Here is a 20,381-nt window from a genome sequence, read left to right on the forward strand (position 1 = left end):
GATGCAGGACGGACGGAATCCTCCCTAATAATCCAACGGGCGTTTAGGTACATGCAAAGCACTGGACATCAAACAGTTCATTCAGACAAATAACGAGCGCTGAGGCGTGCCGCACCAGGCTCGAAGCCCACGTCTCAGTGTTCCCCCGCACTTCAAATCGAGCTAATTGAGCGCAGCATGTTTGTCACCAAGTAGTTGACGAGTTGCTCGCTCAGCGTGGATCTAACGGCAGCCGGTACTACCTCCAGAGTCCAATTGAGCATCGCGGGATAACCAGCAGACAGGTCGCGTTGTTACGAATGCATTTCACATAGGCAGAACTGATGATTAGGCGTCCTGAAACATTCCGATGGCTCGCAGATCTCGTCTCAATTACCGGTGATTCGCGTCAATACAAAATATGGCACCGCTGTGAAATAAAACCTCATCGAATGAGTGCATCAGCTTCACGTCCTTTAACAAAATAAAGGATAAAATAAAAGTAAAATATGAACGTGGACAGCGGAATATCGAATATCACAAGCATTCCTTATAACACATTAATCACAGATTCAGACGGACTGTGCGACACAACTCATTCAGCTTCGTGGCGACACAGACTGGTGTTTCAGCGGACGCATCGCTACGCCGGACACTCCGCGCGGCGCGCACTGACTAGTCGGAATCACAGATACGTCCCGCGGACCTCGGGCGAGTGCGGGTTGGCGGACACCGCGAGTGACACACTAAACAAGTCCGGTCTAGTACACAGTGCGGGATAGGCAGCTCAGGGAGGCGTGATCCTCACAGTTCACACCAAACAACCATATTGCACAGCGCTGCAAGAACGCCATCTGCAGCCGAAAGTGACGCGCCAGGGACAAGCCTCGCACTAGAACGGACGCTTGAGCCCGAAAGGCTATGCGCCCTACTCCAAGTAAGACAATAGACCACATTGCACAACCAATGCTCACAGAAACATCCTCTTAAGGATCCAATAGGGAGGCGAAATAAAGACACTGCTCATAAACAAATACCCATTTTCTTGCCAACACAAAGAAGCCATTTCGAAAAGCTATCACCCGGCGCCCAACGTTCATTCAACCAGTGGTAGAAGTCGGTTTCACTGCCACCAAACGCGACAGTGGCGCCTCTGGCCGGGAGAAGCAGCAATCACAGCGCCAGAGGCGACATAAGATAGACTGTGGCAACGCAGGGGACTGAATGATCGAAGCTGAGTATTCAGGGGGAATGTAGGGGTCCCACAAGTCGCGTATAAGAGAGCGCATTACAGTACTCGCGAGTCCTAAATGGGGCACAGCGGCAGCGGCTACCAAAACGTCCGGCGGTACGGCCGCTACCGTCACACATTTATTTGTGCGCTTCTGTGTGCTGGCGGGGTAACGCGGTGTGCCGTATCACATCTACTGAGTTCCATCACATACGAGAGGTCCCACCAGTCATCAACACTCGGAGCTCGGCGACCTGATGACCTCAGCCGTCAGTGATCACAGTTTTCTATGTCAACACTCATGCATCTTCACGGCAGAATGGTGGTAACCTCCAGAGTGCTTGTTTGGGGTTGAGGGACGCATCGGCTACGGGGTAGCCATGAACTCATCTCGGGAGTCTAATGGCAGTTTCAGGTGTCCTGTCACCAACTCAGGGGTTCGTTGGTGATCTCAGGCGTGCTGTGGTGACCTCAGGATGTCGATTTGAGTCCCATGGTAGACAGATTCCTGCGTCCAGCAGCGATCTCCATGGGTCCAAGACTCCACTGACTCGCTCAGGTTTCCTGTAGCGGTCTCGATAAGACAGAAGCAGCCTTGCCACTCTGGCGACGCTGGCAGTGTTCAGGCGTTTCGGTCCCCTCCGGCGGCCGACCCCTGCAGCGGTTTCGACTGAGACAGGTACGAGCAGAGTCCGGTCCGCAGCGCCTTGTATCGCTTCAGCGAGTGGTGCTCCAGCACTGCCGGCGGTCGGGGCACGAGAGGTCGGTACAGCACACACGAATGGACGAACCACGTACAGACAGTCATGCCTGGTTATATCCGTTGCAAATAGTGATACGATATTTTTACGTGCATTCCAAGACCCTTGAAGGTACTATTGCAACATCAAGTCAAAGATGAAAGGTCCAATCAAAGCCCAGCTCCTTCGGCACAGGGTGGTGAGTACTATATGTGGTAAAAGTTGCATAAATTGTCATTTACTCACTCAACAGAAGACCTCGTCTGTTTAGCGCGGCGGTCCGGTCCGTTCAGAGCCTACCTTTGAGGACGTTGCCGCTGTCTGCTATCGTCCGTCCCTGAGTCTTCCATATCCGGTGGAATTCGCACATCAGGCAGACGTAGTACTCGTTCAGAACATCCATCACAGCCAGTCGCAAGTTACACTCCCTGAAAATCGCCAGCGAGATGTCAGAGCAAACTTACCGACACTGGTCGAAATGGCACACCGGGGAATTAACCCGGCACCGCCTGGGCTATTTCCGTACCCACGACAGCCTGGGGGGGTCGGATCCGACCCCCCCCCCCTGTTATCTCGAGAACCAATGGTCGTATCGAGCCCCGCGAGGCGGCGTTCGAAAGGTCTCTACGAGACCTTCCCAAAGCACTCTTAAGATTTTAAGATTGAGGTCAACTTTCGGGTCAAGGTCAGGTCAAAGGTCAAATTCAGGGGTTTTGCATGATTAGGCTTACGGATAGCGGAATCGATAGCTGCTGCTCGAAACTCACCACAAATGACCTCAAAGACCTAGTGAAGGTACCATGTGCGTATAGGGGTCATACTAAGTACGGGTCAAGGTCAGGTCAGGTCACGAAAGGTCACGGTTTTCACTTTCTGCTACATGGGCGTGCGACACATGTTTTATGGCTTATTTTTCACGCCAAATCCGATGGTAATGGGCATATGTGACCCCAAGTCACTGTGCTGGTGATAAGTGTGCATTGAAAGCATAAAAAATCGTTTATACCATACATAACTAAACGAGGGCTAAGAAAAAAAAGTCAATTTTTCAACTTTTTATTTTTGACATAAAAATGCACGTTTCTAGACGAGCTTTGTCCCAGGAATCTAGTGGTGCCATTTGTTTTCACATGCGATGTTCAGAAGTGCCTCCAATTCGCGAAAATGCTTATGACGTCACCATGCCCTATGCATGTTGGAGCTATTTTTTACAATTTGGGGGTCAAAAATCAAGATAGAAAGTTGAAATTTGAGACATTTAATGTTCTAATAGAGCTCTATAACATATGTTCCGGTTTTTTGGAAATTCTCAAAATTTTGGATTTTATCAGCTGTTTTCCAAAAAATATAGTTTTTTGAATTTTTAGGGGTGAAAAACGCATTTTATGGAAAATCCGAGATAGCCATTTTAAAGAACTCGTTGAGCTGCGTCTTTTCATGTGCTTAATTTGCAATTTGCTCAAAACCTCGATTTTTGGCGATTTTTTAAACATTTACCATTTTTGACTGAAAACGCCATGTAGTTACATCACTAAAATCGATATATCTCAAAAGTTTTTGAATTTTTTTTCTTAAAAATCGCACAGGAGACGTCAAATTGATGGGGGAGAAGGTATGCCAAGTTTCAAGTTGATAGCGCAAGCGGTTCATGAGTTATTCAAGAAAAACGGAGGGGGGGTCGGATCCGACCCCCCCCCCCCCCCCAGGCGGTCGCGGGTTAAGGACTGCAGGTCTTGTGGGCTTCTATGGGGTCAATAGGTCGGAAATTCAAAATCAAGCCTGCCAGTGACCATTCCGCCCCCGAGTGGTTGTCAGTCCCCTGCTCAGTGTCTGTCGCCTCCCCCCCCCCCCCCCCCTCTGAGCGTCCGCTAGCCCCCTGCTCCGCCGGGACCCACCTGTTAAGCACGCCGTGCCGCAGCGCGTTCAGCGCCAGCCGCGTCACATTGATAGCCAGCACCATCAGCGGGAAGTTTTGGCGCGGGTCGTGCGAGAGCCGGTACAGGTCGGCCGACAGCCGGCCGTACTGCGGAGCCGTCACCAGAAACACGGCGTTCACCAGACTGAGCAGGCCGGCGCCGCGCAGGTCCGTGGCCGGGTCACTGCCCTGGGACGGGTCAGAGGGCGGGTCACTGCCCTGAGGCGGGTCAGAGGGTGGGTCACTGCCCTGGGGGTCAGAGGGCGGGTCACTGCCCTGAGGGCGGGACAGAGGGCGGGTCACGGCCCTGGGGGTTAGAGGCTGGGTCACTGCCCTGAGGGCGGGACAAAGGGCGGGTCACGGCCCTGGGGGTTAGAGGCTGGGTCACGGCCCTGGGGGGTCCGTGGCCGGGTCACTGCCCTGGGACGGGTCAGAGGGCGGGCGGGTCACTGCCCTGGGGGTCAGAGGGCGGGTCACTGCCATGAGGGCGGGTCAGGGGCTGGCTCAGATGCCGGGGTTTTGAAAGGACAGCTCAGTCCCCGGGTCACTGCCCTGGGGTGGGACAAGAGTGGGCCAACTGTCCCGAGGGCCAAAGGTCGGGTCAGTCGTCGGGTCACTGTCCAGGAAAGGTCAATGACAGGAGGATGTTGAGCATCGTCAAGCAAAGAAGCTCCGGTCCATCAAATGATAAAATCAAATCTAGGCATACCAACCATCACGATCAATGTCGCGAAGAGTGACAGCTACCCGTCGTTACGGCACGGAAGACTGGTACTTCCGTCTCCGTCTGGCGACCGGTCGGCGCTCTCACCTGGAAGCCGATGCTCTCCCAGTGGTGGCCGTAGCGGCCGCAGTCCAGCCGGGTCGACATCAGCTTCTTGTAGATGGTGGTGAGCATCTGCACCTGACGCGCCTCCTCGTTCTCCAGAGGACCTGGACACGGCGCGGCGGAAATCGGCGGGCGGTTAAGACTCACAGAATACGGCACATACATCATCGCCGGGCAGCTGGTAGTGCTCTGAGCTCACTAGCAGACGACATGTAACGTGTAGCGTCTCTTCGCGAGCAATCATAGACATATTAAACGGTATTTCTACTACCAAAGAGAGTGCTCGTGTTGTCGCAACAGCATGTTCAAGAACTCTCTTAGCCGTACCACCCGAAGTCATGGTCAAAAGCTGCAGGTTCAGCATCAGTTGGGACCTAGGAAAGCCTTCTTCGCGGCACGAGTGACTCGGGCGTGGAACAAGCTGTCTAGGAACACTATTGAAGCACCAAATGTCAATGTTTTTAAGTTCAGACTTGGGAAAGAATGGAAGGACCACCCCGTCAAGTTTAACTACAACTTCTCCTACTAATGCTCAAGAGTGGCTACTCATCGTATTAACAACAGTAGCTACTGTCACTAACAACAGTGGTCGTCATTTTATGGCGACAACAAGCATGGCAGCCAACTCGTCTTCATCAGAAGAGGAGGAGGCGCCTCTTGAGTAAAGGGTCGTATTACTCGAAAGGGTATCTAATGACCTTTACTTAAGGTAAATACTTAAGGTAAATACTTAAGGTATTTCGAAGAAACAAATCGGTCGAATCAAATTCAGTAATCAGTTTGTAACAACCAGAACTTCGCGAAACGAAAGGGATGCTAGTTGCAACGTAAAATCATAGACCTCTGAACACCTCTATGATGGAGCTCGGTGCACAGAGGTCTATGGTAAGATGAATCGACTCGACATTGGTAGAACCATATCCCCATGAGGGCACTATTCAATCAAGCAGTTTCAACATTGACAACAACAACTTCAACATTGAACGAATGTTCGTCCATATTACGCGAACAATTGCAGGCGATATCCGATTCAATTACTGCCACCTGTTATTGAAGCTACAGCTTCGCTTGAAACTGTTAACTGTGAAATAATCCCAGTTATTACCTAAGCCATTCGTTAGACAAGCCATGGTCAAATACCGATATTGCAGCGCTCACTTTGTGCTATGGCGAATATCCTGTCTCTCTCGGGCACTAAACGCTTGTCCAGGGCGGGCGGACCCAGCAATCTGCAGAACAGAAGTCTACAGCCGGGCTTCCTTTCCATAGTTGGCTGGATGTTGGCCTGAAATAATAATTATCAAGATTGGTACTACAAGTCTCAGATGGGAAAATGGTGTCAAGATATTACGACGTAAAACCACTTCACCAGCTTTTGCTTAAGCAAACATCTGTGTTGAAAACATGCCTCAAGTCTTTGCAACCCTCAGTAAACATCGAGGCATTGGAAGCTTGTGCAATGTTGCAAGAATTCGCAACGATTCTGGAATTGTCATTTACCGTAGGATGCACTGATGGACGATGGTGCATGCCCCTGAGACTACAAATTCCTTCAGCACTAGCGCCTACCATGTGGGCAGAGAGGTCCTTCTCCCTGAAGTACTCCCAGACGTCGGCGAACTCGAGGCAGGCGGTGGCGGTCGGCAGATGCTGCTGGTCACCCGGGGACGGCTGCTGGCCGGCTGGCGCACAGTGTACGTCCGGCAGAGCGTCCCACTCGTCCGCTGCTGCCTCGTACTGCTGCCTGCGACCAATGGGCAAGGTTAGGGGGAACACAGCTGTCAGGGAGTTAATGCAGCTTACTTGTTAGCATGTGGGTAATATATAGGTACCTACTGTCAGCTGCTAGTGAATCTCAAGACTCAATCAATATCATACAGATAAGAGTGATGTGGGCAGAACCATATGGAGTGTCTGCGCCTGTATATGTGTGCCACCATCTGCAGTATGGACTGGGCATTGAACATTCTTGGAAGCAACATGTATAAGCCTTCTCAATAGCAAACATTCAAACATTTTAAATGGGTTTATCTCTCTTCCATTAATCACAAGCATATGCATATTCTAGCTTCATGTCAGACATCTAACTGGTGTTTGACCCTGGTAACAATAGCAATACATAGTACATACTTGTTCAGCTGTTCATCCTCCTCTTTTGTAGCCATGCTCTTGCTGAACCCTTCTTCAGATTTATCCATAATGTATATCTACACCACCTAAAACCAAAGGATACATTTCATTAATGAAAAATGGTAATCATTAATGGTAAATGATAATGATCCTTGGTGGAAAGGCAGGAAATAATGAACCAGAGAAGAAAAAGCAGACTGAATACCCAGTACCCGCTGAACATGACAGAAGCTACAATGTACAAAGTTACTATTTCAGACTCTTCATTAAAAAAATAGATATTTTCAATTTAAAAAATGTAAAACGCACAGCACACTATGGCAGCGAAAGCTTAAATGCCCGTTCTGTGAAACACCTGCCCAAACAACAGTCTGAAGGATACCCTCCGAAGGAGAAAAACAAAAGGGGCTGTCCAAATACACGCTGGATGCTGATACTGATGCAGCAGTGATAAAGAGCATGGTTATATCATTGATTTAAGTATTATGTTCTAAAATATTAAAGTTGGCAGCAAAGCCGGCAACCGGAACAGCATCGGTCCATTTTTATTCCGCAGATCAAGAGACTACAATATATGACTGAATATTACATAAAAGTGACGGCTAGACCTATCTTAAATCTGTTAGTCACCCTGCTTAGTTTCCCTTACCCATTAAGAAGAAAAGAAGAAAAAGAAATACTGCCATCAAAAGAAGTTGGACAAAAGAGCCGAGCTGCTACGCGCCCTAAACCAAAACAACAACGACGGTGAAAACTGATTCATACTTACAATTCAATGTCCTCTAATTTTCTGCTTCAAACATTTTATTTTAAATAAAAATGGAAAATAATCTCCCCAAGAATCCACCTCCAACTTCCGCGCACCCGTCCAACACCTATCGCAAAAATAACACGCGCAATATTTTGACGCTAGCACGCCGTTATTGGAAAAATATTTTCCTTATTTTACAGCACCATGCTCTGAGAGAGTCTAAAGTGCGGACATCACGATTCATGTGCTCACCGACTGTAGTCAGCGCCTTGGGGACTGTCACTAACAGGGCTAGCCACTAACCAGATGGAATTACAAAATTTTGGAAGACTCTAGCTCAAGAGGAACCACCGCATGAATAGTATGGGATGCTTCCTTTCATCACTATTCCCTAACGCAACCAACATGCCGTTATCATATTCGAAGCAATCGGCCTGGCTCTTGACATCATACTTTCGACAACTTGACCTAGCCTATCACGATCGTCGATAAAAGAGCATAATACTGAAAACAAGGTTTATTGACTTTTGGTGCTGAATATTTCTAAGCGGATCGAGCATGTTGTCAACTGCGCTCCCGCCTTCGTTCTCTCACACGCCGCGAGGAGGCGGTCCACAAAGCTGACCGGCAGACACAGACCCGCTCCTCCAATCACAGCCCAAAAGGGATTAAACCTTTCGACACACACGTCTCTCACGTCCCGGCAACCACAGCCGCCCGGGGATCGTGCAAATGGCATGCGATGCAGAAAACTCGCTCACAGTTCCAACTGCCGTGTCGTGGGCAGTGGAGCGACCGCCACGCCGACAGACGATGAGTGCATTGCGGTGTCTTCAGAGTTCATCATGCGGACGCCTAGAGCCACTGGTGCACCGCGTGATGCGTCTTCTTGTGACGTTCAGACAGGAACAAAGCCGCGCGGCTCACACGACCACTGCCCGTAATTCAGCGCGTGGCAATACCGACGAGTTTGTCAATACAACTGCACATCAAACCTCCGGCCTGCTCACCTCGACAGGCGGGGAACAGAGAGCAGCATAGATTCTATACCTAGACTTCGATAAAGTGCTATTTATCTATCCTATAACAGGAGCGAGAAACAGGCGGATCCAGCGCAGCAGGGCAAAGCAACGGGAACAAACGTGTCTTATGGAGATTCTCCAGCGAAGCGTCGCGACACTTTCACAGAGGAAAGTGACAGTGACGCTCCACGAATGGCACAAAGTATTACAAAGTCATAGAAATTATAGTATCACTATGGCAATACAACAATCCTAACACAGCGGAGCGGCGGGCGCAGCACAGAACAGGGTGCGTGTGGACGGCGGAGAGGTGCTCAACTCATGTGAATGAAGTCTTTTTAGCGCAAACGAGAGCCGTAGAAGTAAAAACGGTTCACTTTTCAGCGACGAGCCGCTCACTTGTTGCGGCAGCAGTGGCGGATCGGGCACTCGACGTTGTCGCAGCCGTTGGCGGTGTCCGGGTGCGGTCCGTCGCCGATCTGGTCGCAGTACCAGAGCCGCTCGGCGTCCAGACGCGGCGCGGCGGCGGCCAGCGCGCGCAGCGCCGCGCCCGTCAGCCGCCAGCAGCCGCTGACGTCCAGCAGGCGCAGGGAGCAGACGGCGCGGCAGCCGGCCAGCCGCCACACGGCCGCCGACGTCAGCCGCTGGCAGCCCGAGAGCAGCAGGTGGGTCAGCCGCGGCCCGGCGCCCGGCCGGCAGCCGCCGCAGCCGCCCGACGCCGGCACCAGCAGACGGCCGTTCTTGTCGCGCGCCAGCCGGCAGCGGACGGCCGGCGGCGGCGCGCTGCACTCCTCGTGGCTCTCGCAGTCGTAGCAGTCGGCGTCCGGCGGCGCGGAGCCGCCCGCCTCCTCGATGTCGGCGTGTTCTGCGGCCGGCGGCGGCGGCGGGCAGTGGAGGTCCAGCTGGTCGACCAGCCGGTCCACGCAGCGGTCCGTCAGCCGCTCGCAGCCCGACAGATCCACGTGCTCCAGCCGCTGCAGCGCCGCCGGCGGCAGTCTGCGGCAGATACCGCGCCGTCAGCTCACAGATCAACATCCCAGCGGCACCAGCACGTTCAGGTGCCATATCATTTAGAACAGTACACGCAAGTAAATAAGTAATATCACTACGCTGATGTCAAGTTTAGATGACGAGATGTGGTTGATGCGTAATTAGCGGTTCCTGGCAGGGGTAAGTCAATATCTATGCTACGAGTACATGCACATTTTGGCAAATCAGTGAATTTTGAGACATCGGCGAAATCCAGTTAAATACGACTTTACAATAGATGCTATCTGGCCCGTTGAAACGCCACGTATGCAGAAGATAGAGAAGTAAGCGGACGGATACGGTAGTGGTTACAGCTGATAAGGATGATGTTTCGTCATCAGAGTTAGGCGCAATATCGCTGTGCTCAGGGCACGAAAAACGATGCCTATGAAAAACCGACTGATGCAATACAGACACCATTACTAAGCACATTCGGAATCGTCCACAATCTACATCGGTAGGGTAGTGACGTTTTCATCGTCACAGCATGACTGGCAAAAAAAGCATCGTGGTTAGTGTGCCAAACTTTGCGGCGGGGAAGGCTATCCCATAACGTCCCCCACACTGCAGCGTCGGGTCCTGTCCGCCCTAACAGGCCTCCCCGCCCGGCGGCCGGTACCTTTTGAAGGAGCAGTCGCCGATGGGTGTGTAGCTCACGTCCAGGTGGCGCACGTTCGGACAGAGGACCAGCAGCTGGCGCAGCTGGGTGCTGCCCAGACCCTGGCAGCCGGCCAGCACCAGCTTCTGCACGTACTGACCCACCAGCGGCAGCGTGTGCGCCGTCAGGCTGCGGGACGGCAGGGACAGGCGGTCACGAACCACCGGCGCAAGCTGCGCTGAACACTGTGCATAGAATGCAGCATACCAAAGTAAAGAAAGATTATGACATTACTAGTGAGACTCGTGTGAATCGATGTCAGCATACACGGAATAAAGTCACAGACACACTAGAAACTGGGAACTCTAACACGTACTACTGGGCCATTCGGTGATTGTTAACGAGCGTCAGTCTGAAAATGAACTCGGATCAGCACCGGCCACTTGTTGTTACGGTAAATTGACGACACACGCCGAATGTCCGGTCGCTCACCTTTTGAGTCTCCGGCGCTGCTCGGCGGCCGCGTGGGAGTCGTCGCGCCTCTGCACGGAGCCGTAGTACGGGTCACACTCGTCCACATCTGCGTCCATATCGAGCAGCTTGCTCTGGAGCGCCGACTGCAGCATCAGCTCCTCGATGGCGTCACTCTGAGCAGCGTCACAGTCGGCTGGGAGACGGCAAATACAACGGTCGGCGTGTGGTGACCGAGCTGGGATATGGGCGGCCGCATAGCGAAAACAATTATGTAAATATCAACTAACGGCAAATAATGATGTGTTTATACTTTATTGTTACCTCAGCATCTATTATCTCAAAACTAAAGCTATTCCTTTTCACCGTCCCACCACACCCCGCTCTGAGCACTATCCGGAGCGGTCCCGAGCAGTCTATCCCTGTGTCCGGATCAGTCTGAGCGCTATCCGGAGCGGTCCCGAGCAGTCTATCCCTGTGTCCGGATCAGTCTGAGCGCTATCCGGAGCGGTCCCGAGCAGTCTACCCCTGTGTCCGGATCAGTCTGAGCGCTATCCGGAGCGGTCCCGAGCAGTCTGTCCCTGTGTCCGGATCAGTCTGAGCGCTATCCGGAGCGGTCCCGAGCAGTCTGTCCGTGTGTCCGGATAAGTCTGAGCCCTATCCGGAGCGGTCCCGAGCAGTCTGTCCCTGTGTCCGGATCAGTCTGAGCGCTATCCGGAGCGGTCCCGAGCAGTCTATCCCTGTGTCCGGATCAGTCTGAGCGCTATCCGGAGCGGTCCCGAGCAGTCTGTCCGTGTGTCCGGATCAGTCTGAGCGCTATCCGGAGCGGTCCCGAGCAGTCTGTCCGTGTGTCCGGATCAGTCTGAGCACTATCCGGAGCGGTCCCGTACCGTCTGTCCGGATCTCTCACCTGCGGGCGCCGCCGGGCTGAGGCTCCTCCACAGGCGCGGCGCGAGGCTGGCCGAGCGCCACTGGCGGCAGACGGCCGCGCACGCCGCACGGTCCGGCGGCCGCAGGTGGCAGAAGATGAGCGTCAGAACTTCAGGCGGCAGCCGCGGCACCGGCGCCGGCTCAGCGACCGCGGCGGGACGCGGCACCGCGAGCGGCAGCGGCACCGGCTCGGGCGCCTTCTCCGGCAGGTCCACCTTCTCGGAGAGCTGGTGGTTCTGCAGCACGTCCTGCTTCAGCTCGCGCAGCTCGTCGTAGCCGAAGTACTTCATGAGCAGCGGCTGGAAGATCTCCTCCTCCTCCTTCATGTGCGGCAGGAAGTTGTCGGTGAACTCGTCCAGTTTGCGCCGCAGCTGCCGAACGAACTCGTCCTGGTCGTGCCGGCCGCTGTCCAGCCCACCACGCACCATCTCCAGCATCTGAGGCCGGACATAGAACACGGAACACACAGTCAGAAGGGAGTTAAAACAATAACATACCATCGGTGGATACACTACAGGGTGTCCGGAAATTATTTGCCCCTTCTTCATCCAGCTATAATCCCACCATGCGATTTAAGAACTGTTGAAAATGTGCTAAGACCGTGCCTCAGACTATCCACAGCTGTCCGTTAGTCACATGACCTGGTCACCTGACCTTGACACTTGCGAGGCGCCAGGGGCCAGTGTTTGGCAAGCGTAACTCGCACCTGAACGTGGTGTCTACTATGACGAAAGAAACTCTTTGACAAAGCGTCATCGCGCTGAAGTTATGTTGAAGACTGGAATGAAGTAGAAAGTCAAATCGAATCCTCTGTCCTAATCCTAATCGAAAACCTATGGGGGATCATGAAGGAGGAGCTCAGCAAGATTGAACCAGCTCCCACAAAAAACGGACTTTAGAGGAAACTGTGAAAAGTGTGGCTGAACATCAGCAGGGGTACTCTGGTCATCTTGATCTATGGAATGGCAAAGCGGATGAGGGCATGGGTAGGACAGGGCAGCGGATAAGTCGGCAAATAAACCATGACCCAGGGGCTCTGTGCTTATTAATTATGACGGCGAGCTGATGGAGGGGCAAATAATTTCCGGACACCCTGTGGCCTGTAGTGATAAATTGGAAACATTGTCAGGAGTTATGACAATAAAAATGCCTTAACATGCTACTCAAGAGGTTCCAATCCAAACCAATCCCACCCTCCCATGAAAATGGGTCAAGATATCCATTAACACGGTAAGTCTGCTATGTAGCGATGCAAGGGCACGGTGTAAGCCTTCAGCTGAACATTACTTTGAAGGATGATTTTGATAAGGCGTTACGTAAATAGGTCACAGCTGGCAATAAAACGCCGGGGAAAGGCGGTCAGAGGGGCGAAGCTACACAGCGAGGACGTCCGATCCGTACCTCTGTCAGCCGGTTGTCCTGGTGGCAGTTACACACGGCCGAGTTGTACACCGAGAGGGCGTTCAGGCGCCGCTTCAGCCGGTCCATGATGAACCGGTTCTCGATCTGCTCGTGCTGCTGGAACTCCTTGAACGTTGCCAGCAGCGTGCTCAGGAAGCCGGACATGTTCACGGAGTTGTTGAAATCCGTGGTGGACAGCTGGGCGAATGGACAATAATACCTACGTGAGCTTTGCAACAGTCGTAGATAACATGAATCATGTTATCTATGCAACAGATTATGACAAATGTAAATACCACATTGCCACGTGGAACGTACACATGATATTCAGTGTACAGTGTCAATAAACAATTGAGATAGGTAGGTACCAAGTCATTTATTGCACATGTTACAGATAAAGCAAAGGACACTTGTAGTTTAATTATAATTGGAAAACAATGGGAACGTTTTTGGTTATATTACTTTAAGTTGGCTACACATGTGTTTCGATATAAATCTTTTTCAGGCCATAAAGACAAAATAATGGCTTTATGGCTTGAAAAAGATTTATATCGAAACACATGTGTAGCCAACTTAAAGTAATATAACCAAAAACGTTCCCATTGTTTTCCAATTATAATTCAATTTGTCTATCTATATCAACACTTGTAGTTGTCATCAGGTAAACATAACAATGGCATTACTGGTTGCATTACGCCGCCTTCAGCCTACCAACAAAAACTTACAACAGATGGTTTTAGAACAATTCAATATGTTTCTAGAATCAGTATATAGGCACAACAAATTTTGAACCAGCAAGAAATGTATACCTTTCTCAATCACCAACATTGGCTTTTAGTACAAAGCAAAAAAAAATGCATCATATGAATGCTTAACTCTTCAGAGACTCTTAATCACCAGTCGTTTCAGAAATCTTCAGAATCATGCAATCATTTGCAATTGACAAGCTGAATTTCTGTAGACATGAAAACTAGCACAAATGCTTCAAATGTTACCTTCACATGCAGATATGCTTAACCCGCGCCCCAGTGGCGGTCTCAGCCAACTTCGCCCTAGTGAGGGGGGGGGGGCATATGTTACCACCCACCTCTAACTCAAAAACTAAGAGGGCTAGAAAGACGCGGTAAAAAGCAGTCGATAGCTCTCAATGCGTACGTTTGAAAGTATTTTGGTCATTTTCATCTTAGAGCAATATTGGTGTCACCAGAGATCATCAAAGGTCAAAATTGGGGTGGGGGGGGGGGCATATGTTACCACCCTGTCGCGTTTTTACGAAAAGTGTTTTTCGACAATAACTTTCGACTACAAAAAGCCACGACATTTCTATTTCCAGAATCGTGTTTCTCTCGCCGAGACGCGTCGAATTAACTATAATTTGACCTTGAAAGGTCAACTTGAAAATTTGACCTCAGGTCAAGGTCATGACCTGACCGGACAAGGTCATGTCGCATATCATTCGATGCGTCTCAACAAGACAAACACAATGAGACCATCCCCAGCGTTCTATCTCTTTCCAATCGCGAGTTATTGGCAAAAATCTGTTTGTAGCCTCAAATGACCTCGGATGACCTTTCTAGTGGCTATCAGCAAAAATGACACCTTGGTCATCCCGGGTGGTCCAAATCATTGCGATTCTGAAATATTTGGACTGTTCCTATGCGTACACACGGATCTAGAGGCATTTTCATTTTTCTCCATTGACTTGTAATGGAAAGGTCACGCCACTGACCTGACCTTAGGTCACGGATATAAAATCCGAGATATACAAATTGTAGGTGCCCATAACATCATGCAATCAACCAAGTTTAAAACCTTTCTGACAAACACTGCAGGCTGGACATGATAGCAAACTTTTTTAGGCTTGGTCAGTTAACTTGACCTGGTGACCTGACCTGACATGACCTGGGTCAAAAATTTCACACATTGTCCAAAATTGATGTACCAAAAGCTACCCCAAGCGGCGCGGCGCTACGCGCCGCGGTTTTTTATTTACACGCAAAAAACACGACAGGGTGGTAACATATGCCCCCCCCCCCCCCACTGGGGCGAGGGTTAAGAATGTATGTTTTCACATTTGCATGACAAACCATTTTTTATGAGGCTGACAGAGTTTCTGAGTCTGTTGTGATCAAGTATTTTTACAGGACTTTGATCATATTATATTGAATGCTCAGCTGTTAACAACCTAAGTCTGTTACTAGAGGGTGAAATTAGTGTCATTTAAAGAATATTACACATAAAAGTAGACGTTTTACGCACACTAAAACTGACCTGACTTTTGTACATCCTCACTAAGTCTCTCATCCTCGAATGAGGCACTGAAAAAACATCCACCTCATCTGGAAATCTTGGAGGCATTGTAACCCTGAAAACAAAGAGCATGTCATCACAGGGTACCAGACACATCATAAAACAATTATCTGGACACAGTCTGACCATGTCCCATAATATGCTGATTGCTGTGTAACTCTTCCTTTTGGCAGAATCCCACACCAGCAGCCAATCAGCTGCTGGTGGCCCAAGGCCACCAGCAGCATTGTCAAATTTGAGCATCTCAAAATTAACCAAACCAAAGTAAATGGATATCACATGTAGTAGGTGCAGATAAGTAACTGCCTCCTGGGTCTAGCATGAGTCATAACCCTTCTCCATTTGACAGTTGGCAGTTTGCACTTGGCAATGTAACAATACTCAGGCAAGTCTTACAAAAATAACGATCATCAGCATGAGTCATTTAAACTAATTATTAATGTCTCTCACAAGCTGCACTGGTCACACACAAAAAAACAAGGTGAGAAATTATAAATTACTAATGATTACATTCTGAACCATCAGCAATCACATTGTGTGTGACAGTTCAAATTATTGGGGCTAAAAGTACCTTTTGCAGTTTACACCCTCTAAAAACTGGACAAATTAAAAAAATACAAATACAAAGTAGGTAAAGAACATATCTTTCATAGCTTGAAAAGTGATACCATACATCGATACTTACAAGACTTTTTGCACAAAACATTTATAAGTTACACCAGACCGCCCATTGAGTCAGGTAAGGCAACATTACACAAGGTTAGGTCATGTTACAGTTAGGTTAGGTTTTTGGCATTTTTACTTGAAGCGGGTACCTATTTTTAGGAGTAAATGATATGGACAATACCTATTCTAGGTTGATAAAGGCTTTATGACAATATGGTGTAGTTTTTAATTCAATTTTGAGCCCAAGGTGCAAAAACCAACTTTCATCACTCTCAGGTATTTCAGAGGCGCAAAAAAGGAAAGTAGCTGATGGGCAATTGATCACCTTATCTGCTGGGCCTCAAGGATAAAGTGAGTGCTTACCAATAAGGAAAACTTAGGCAATTTTTCTCCAAATATCAACCTCATAGGTTGAAACTTGGGTATTAGTGGATGGAGCAGACCTCACACAAAGGTTTTCCAACCAAGGAGAGGCGCTATACCCAGAGGTGCTTCTTTCCAACAAAACCTAAACAGACCTTACCTAGCCTGGGCGACCTTTGAGATACAAACCACTTGCGAATGACCTGTTGATGCCTGGAATCGTATTCTCCGTGTCAGATTTCATAAATAAGGACTTCAAACTGCTAAAGTTTGATGTACTAACCCCAAAAATGAAATTTCACAAGTTCCCCTGTATCAGTTTAGGTGTTATACCTAAGCTTCACACAGCATGGCTTCATGCGCCATAGATAGCCTTGCCTGCGCCGTTTATGTATACTTTGATTAGAGATGAGTGCACTAAAATATTGCATATTCCGTAAAGAAACCTGTTGCCCCGTACCCGGGCGTAGCAGTGCAGTGCCGAAAGCAATGCCGGTAAACCAGCAATGCCTTAGGACTTAGGAGAGATTACAGGCAATGGTAAGTCAAATATTTTTATCTATCAATCAATCTATTCATGCGAGCAACTGTTTCCCTATCCCCGGGTAGGCAAAAATCAGTAGGTAGGTCAGGTAAGGTCAGGTAAGGTTAGGTTGTGTTAGTTTTTATTAGACCATTTTTTATTTTCAATCATTTTATTTTTCTATTTTATTGAATTCTAGAGTGCTCTGCTACATTACAATTTTGCCGCACTTTGCACACATGGAGCATAACCATCAAAATGGTGTCAGTAGTGTAATTTGTGGTATGAAGCAAGTATGAAGCATGGTTGGTATAATTGATAAATCAAAAATTATTGTCTATTTCAGAGTATTCATGATGGTTTTCACATTATTTAGCATGGATAAGTAGATTCTTACCATAGAAAATGTGTGAGTTGATAGGCAAAGGTCTTAAAAATCGCCAGCCTACAAACCTACCCCACAACCTGAACCTACAAACCTACGACGCCTCTCCTCAGTTGGAAAATCTTCATGTGATGTGTGATTTTTGAGACCTTTGGTCGGAGAGGCCATCATAACCAAGCGTGACCTTTGCCTATCAAATCACACATTGACATTGTCTACAGTCAGAATCTACTTCTCCATGCTAAGTGATGTATGCTCTATGAATGCCGAAACTTGGCTAGGTGAGGTACTTTTCAGAATGCCTACAGTTGGAGCAAAAAAAGGCTGATTGATAGATCTTGTAATTTGTTATTCCTGCAATTTCCACTTCCAAAACGACGACGATGAACAAAATGAAACTTGTTTGAAAATCAAAATAATGATGACAGGAGACACTCGTCACTCACCAAGGTCTACTGATTACGCAATGAAAATGAAGAAATTCTCCTATTTATAATATTCTTCTTCTTCCTGGATTAGGGTGCGTAGCCGTCAGGCTCAAGCGTCCAACCCTATTAATATAATGTAACACGCAAAAGCAAAGCAACACGGCCAGCACCACGGTATATAGAGAACTGCCAGCATGCCAAGGTATATGGACGCCGGTGAAAACAGGGCGCCGGAGGGCATATTAGTCACGTGACATTTGGAACTTCTCCCGCTCCATGGGCCTTCTATATGCCAAACGTCACGTGTAAATTTCACGAACCTTGATCAAATCGCCCCAGGCGCCCTGTTTTCACCGTCGTCCAGGTATATGATCCGCATATTTACGTCTGGACAACGAGTTGCGGGGAAAAGTGCTGATTTTGCCGCAGTTTTAGGAGCCGGTTATTAGGCTGGATTTTTGGGTTACTTTTTCGTTCTGATTCCTGTATTTTATGGTGTTTAGCTTTTGAATATTTAAGTTCTCTCAGAGAAATATTAATTGCCTTACAGATTTTGTGAAAATGTTTCAGTTTTTATGAGCCGACCGCTAGAGTCCTAAAACAATACATCAGCACTACAATTATTGTAAACAAACAAATGGAGCACCACTTGGCTCCGTTCTGCTCCGTTCCAAGGCCTTTTTTAAGCTTATCTGATGGTTTTCGAACTCTTGTATGTCGTTTTGTTGTAAGTTTTGAATCTCTTGTGACTAAATTATATCATATTAAAGAAGCATGTTGACTGAAAACAATCCCAAGTTGAAGTATACAGGAGGCTAAGAGTCCTGAGTTGTGAGTCCTGAGTAATATCAGTAATATCAGTAATATCAGGTTGAAGTTAGGAAATGTTGGTTGATAAACGCAAGTTGATCTGGCTCACTTATCAGCAAGAAAAAGTAAAATTAAAAGAGCTTATTGGCCGAAAATAAGCTATAACATTGCAGGAGATCAATACTGAAGAGCACGCGCAGTATCGAGCCAGAAAATGTTGGCTGATGAATGCGTATTGATGTATTGGTATGAATATTGAAATATTACTTACAGCAGCAATATCAATGAGTGCTAACAGTCAAGTGAAAAAATCTAGAAGGAACAAACCTGGGCAGCTTTACTTTGCTATGCAGATGGTAATGTGCATTACTCAGTGTCTGGCAAATGAAACATGCAATCATTCTATTGCTACTGGAAGAGAAAGCTTGGATCACTAAATCAGCTTTATAATGTTTAATTTGATGTTCATCATTACTTTGCATTTCTTGAAAAAAAGGATTTAAGTAAAATTGTCAATGTGACAATCCATGCAACGATGTGATCATATCATGTGTTCCGTGATGGTGATTATTGGTCTAATATACAAAAGCAAAGCTGTCAGCATTTCTTTCTGTGGATGGCCAGAAGGGACTCAGAACTTGAGAAGTATTAGTTTTCTTCACAGGGCTGGGATAAAAAGTACTGCCAGGGTAATCTTCCAGAAAGGAACTTTATTTTGACTTGGTATGAGATGTAGGCACAAGTAGGTAGGTGCTCAGTACCTATAGTTTAGTAGTTATGTAGGTTTAGTTGCGTTAGCTAATATTAGGTCATGTTAGTTTTTTTTTAATTTGCCAAGTGTCCATAAAAATGTGACCTGATCAATTCATACCTGACTAACCTGACCTAACCTCAATCATCACACTTATTTGCAACTTACTCAAGACCTGCATAGCATTAGCACCCAGTTATAGGTACTAGGTACTCACCCTAACTCAATCTTACCCGTTAACCTTCAACTTAATAACAGTTAGCTCACCTTGCCAAACCACATCCAGGGAAACAGCCAAATGAGGAACTGGCTCATTGGGTGGCTGGTGTGAGTCTGTGCATTTTAAATATTTCTTCTCTGAATCTGCTCTGCACTGCTGTATGCCATGTTAGATGCTCAGAAAAATGTGGGAAATGATAACTACTAAGCTAGTTTAGTGCTTTGTTCATGCTTGAGACATCAACAAGTGCAAATCCTGTGGGGGTACAGCTATGAGCTAGGTGAGTATGTTATTTGAATATGCTGTTTGACTGTAGTAAATATACAAACAATCACAGGGTCACAGTTATATTCAATCTCCGCATAAACATACAACAAAACGCCCATAGCCTCACTCCGAGCACATAACAAAGAACTTAAGCCTTTGCAAGCACAAAAATGTTTTGATTTACAGGATAGGTATACAATATATCCTCTGTCCTTGGGGATCTTGCTGCAAAGTTTGAGTTGAAGTAAGATGACTAAACTTCAGGTATGATTAACTTTTTCTTCTTAGCCACTGCTTTGTACGAGAAAGACTAAATGCTTGGTTGATCAACGCCTTGAAAATTTAATGATCCATCTTCAATTCGACATGAAGGCACAAAGAAAATAGTTCCCACTTCTCTCTCCTCTTGGAATACACAAAGCAAAATATTTAATAACTTCTTCTCAGTGGAGGGACATGGACATTGGACAAGAGCAATTATTATAGCTCAAGCTTCCCTTCAAGTTAACCTCTGGCAGTTGGCACCTGATCACACCGATATTCACACGGACACCTTTGATCCAAGATAAAATTGAAATGTGTAAATCTGTCTAGTCAATCATGGAAGGAACGGATGAACTTGAGGTCAATAT

The 20,381-nt window shown here is 48.0% G+C and overlaps 2 protein-coding genes across 3 annotated transcripts; both read right to left on the reverse strand.

The window, feature by feature from the left end:
- Positions 1–62: 62 nt before the first annotated feature.
- LOC122390956 (ELMO domain-containing protein 3-like) lies at positions 63–7,729 on the reverse strand. Its single transcript, XM_043384422.1, has 8 exons — positions 7,594–7,729; positions 6,825–6,910; positions 6,264–6,438; positions 5,853–5,979; positions 4,677–4,798; positions 3,846–4,054; positions 2,251–2,378; positions 63–1,948 (listed from the first exon to the last, which is right to left on the reverse strand). The coding sequence occupies exons 2-8, from the start codon at positions 6,890–6,892 to the stop codon at positions 1,833–1,835; spliced, it is 945 nt and encodes a 314-aa protein (XP_043240357.1). The 5' UTR covers positions 6,893–6,910; positions 7,594–7,729; the 3' UTR covers positions 63–1,832.
- Positions 7,730–8,077: 348 nt separating this feature from the next.
- LOC122390960 (F-box/LRR-repeat protein 5-like) lies at positions 8,078–17,972 on the reverse strand. 2 transcript variants are annotated; one of them, XM_043384442.1, is made up of 8 exons: positions 17,720–17,924; positions 16,526–16,578; positions 15,298–15,391; positions 13,027–13,224; positions 11,606–12,062; positions 10,717–10,891; positions 10,246–10,413; positions 8,078–9,593 (listed from the first exon to the last, which is right to left on the reverse strand). In XM_043384442.1, the coding sequence occupies exons 3-8, from the start codon at positions 15,382–15,384 to the stop codon at positions 8,993–8,995; spliced, it is 1,686 nt and encodes a 561-aa protein (XP_043240377.1). In that variant the 5' UTR covers positions 15,385–15,391; positions 16,526–16,578; positions 17,720–17,924; the 3' UTR covers positions 8,078–8,992. The 2 variants fall into 2 exon arrangements, with proteins under 2 accessions (XP_043240377.1, XP_043240371.1); XM_043384436.1 differs by lacking the exon at positions 16,526–16,578 and having other exon boundaries at positions 17,720–17,972.
- Positions 17,973–20,381: the final 2,409 nt, after the last annotated feature.

Source organism: Amphibalanus amphitrite, unplaced genomic scaffold (genome assembly GCF_019059575.1).
Source record: "Amphibalanus amphitrite isolate SeventyFive unplaced genomic scaffold, NRLGWU_Aamphi_draft 000021F_arrow, whole genome shotgun sequence".
Taxonomy (NCBI): Eukaryota; Metazoa; Arthropoda; class Thecostraca; order Balanomorpha; family Balanidae; genus Amphibalanus; species Amphibalanus amphitrite.

Bases quoted from the DNA above. Each gene is read 5' to 3' on its own strand.
- LOC122390956 (XM_043384422.1), bottom strand. From the start codon at position 6,892: ATGGATAAATCTGAAGAAGGGTTCAGCAAGAGCATGGCTACAAAAGAG. The intron at 6,439-6,824 runs GTATGTACTATG...CATTGGTCGCAG, and splicing joins GAGGATGAACAGCTGAACAA to GCAGCAGTACGAGGCAGCAG. The intron at 1,949-2,250 runs GTAGGCTCTGAA...GACCGCCGGCAG, and splicing joins CAGCGGCAACGTCCTCAAAG to TGCTGGAGCACCACTCGCTG.
- LOC122390960 (XM_043384436.1), bottom strand. From the start codon at position 15,384: ATGCCTCCAAGATTTCCAGATGAGGTGGATGTTTTTTCAGTGCCTCAT. The intron at 12,063-13,026 runs GTACGGATCGGA...GTCCGGCCTCAG, and splicing joins AGGACAACCGGCTGACAGAG to ATGCTGGAGATGGTGCGTGG. The intron at 10,414-10,716 runs GTGAGCGACCGG...GCCGTCCCGCAG, and splicing joins CAGCGCCGGAGACTCAAAAG to CCTGACGGCGCACACGCTGC.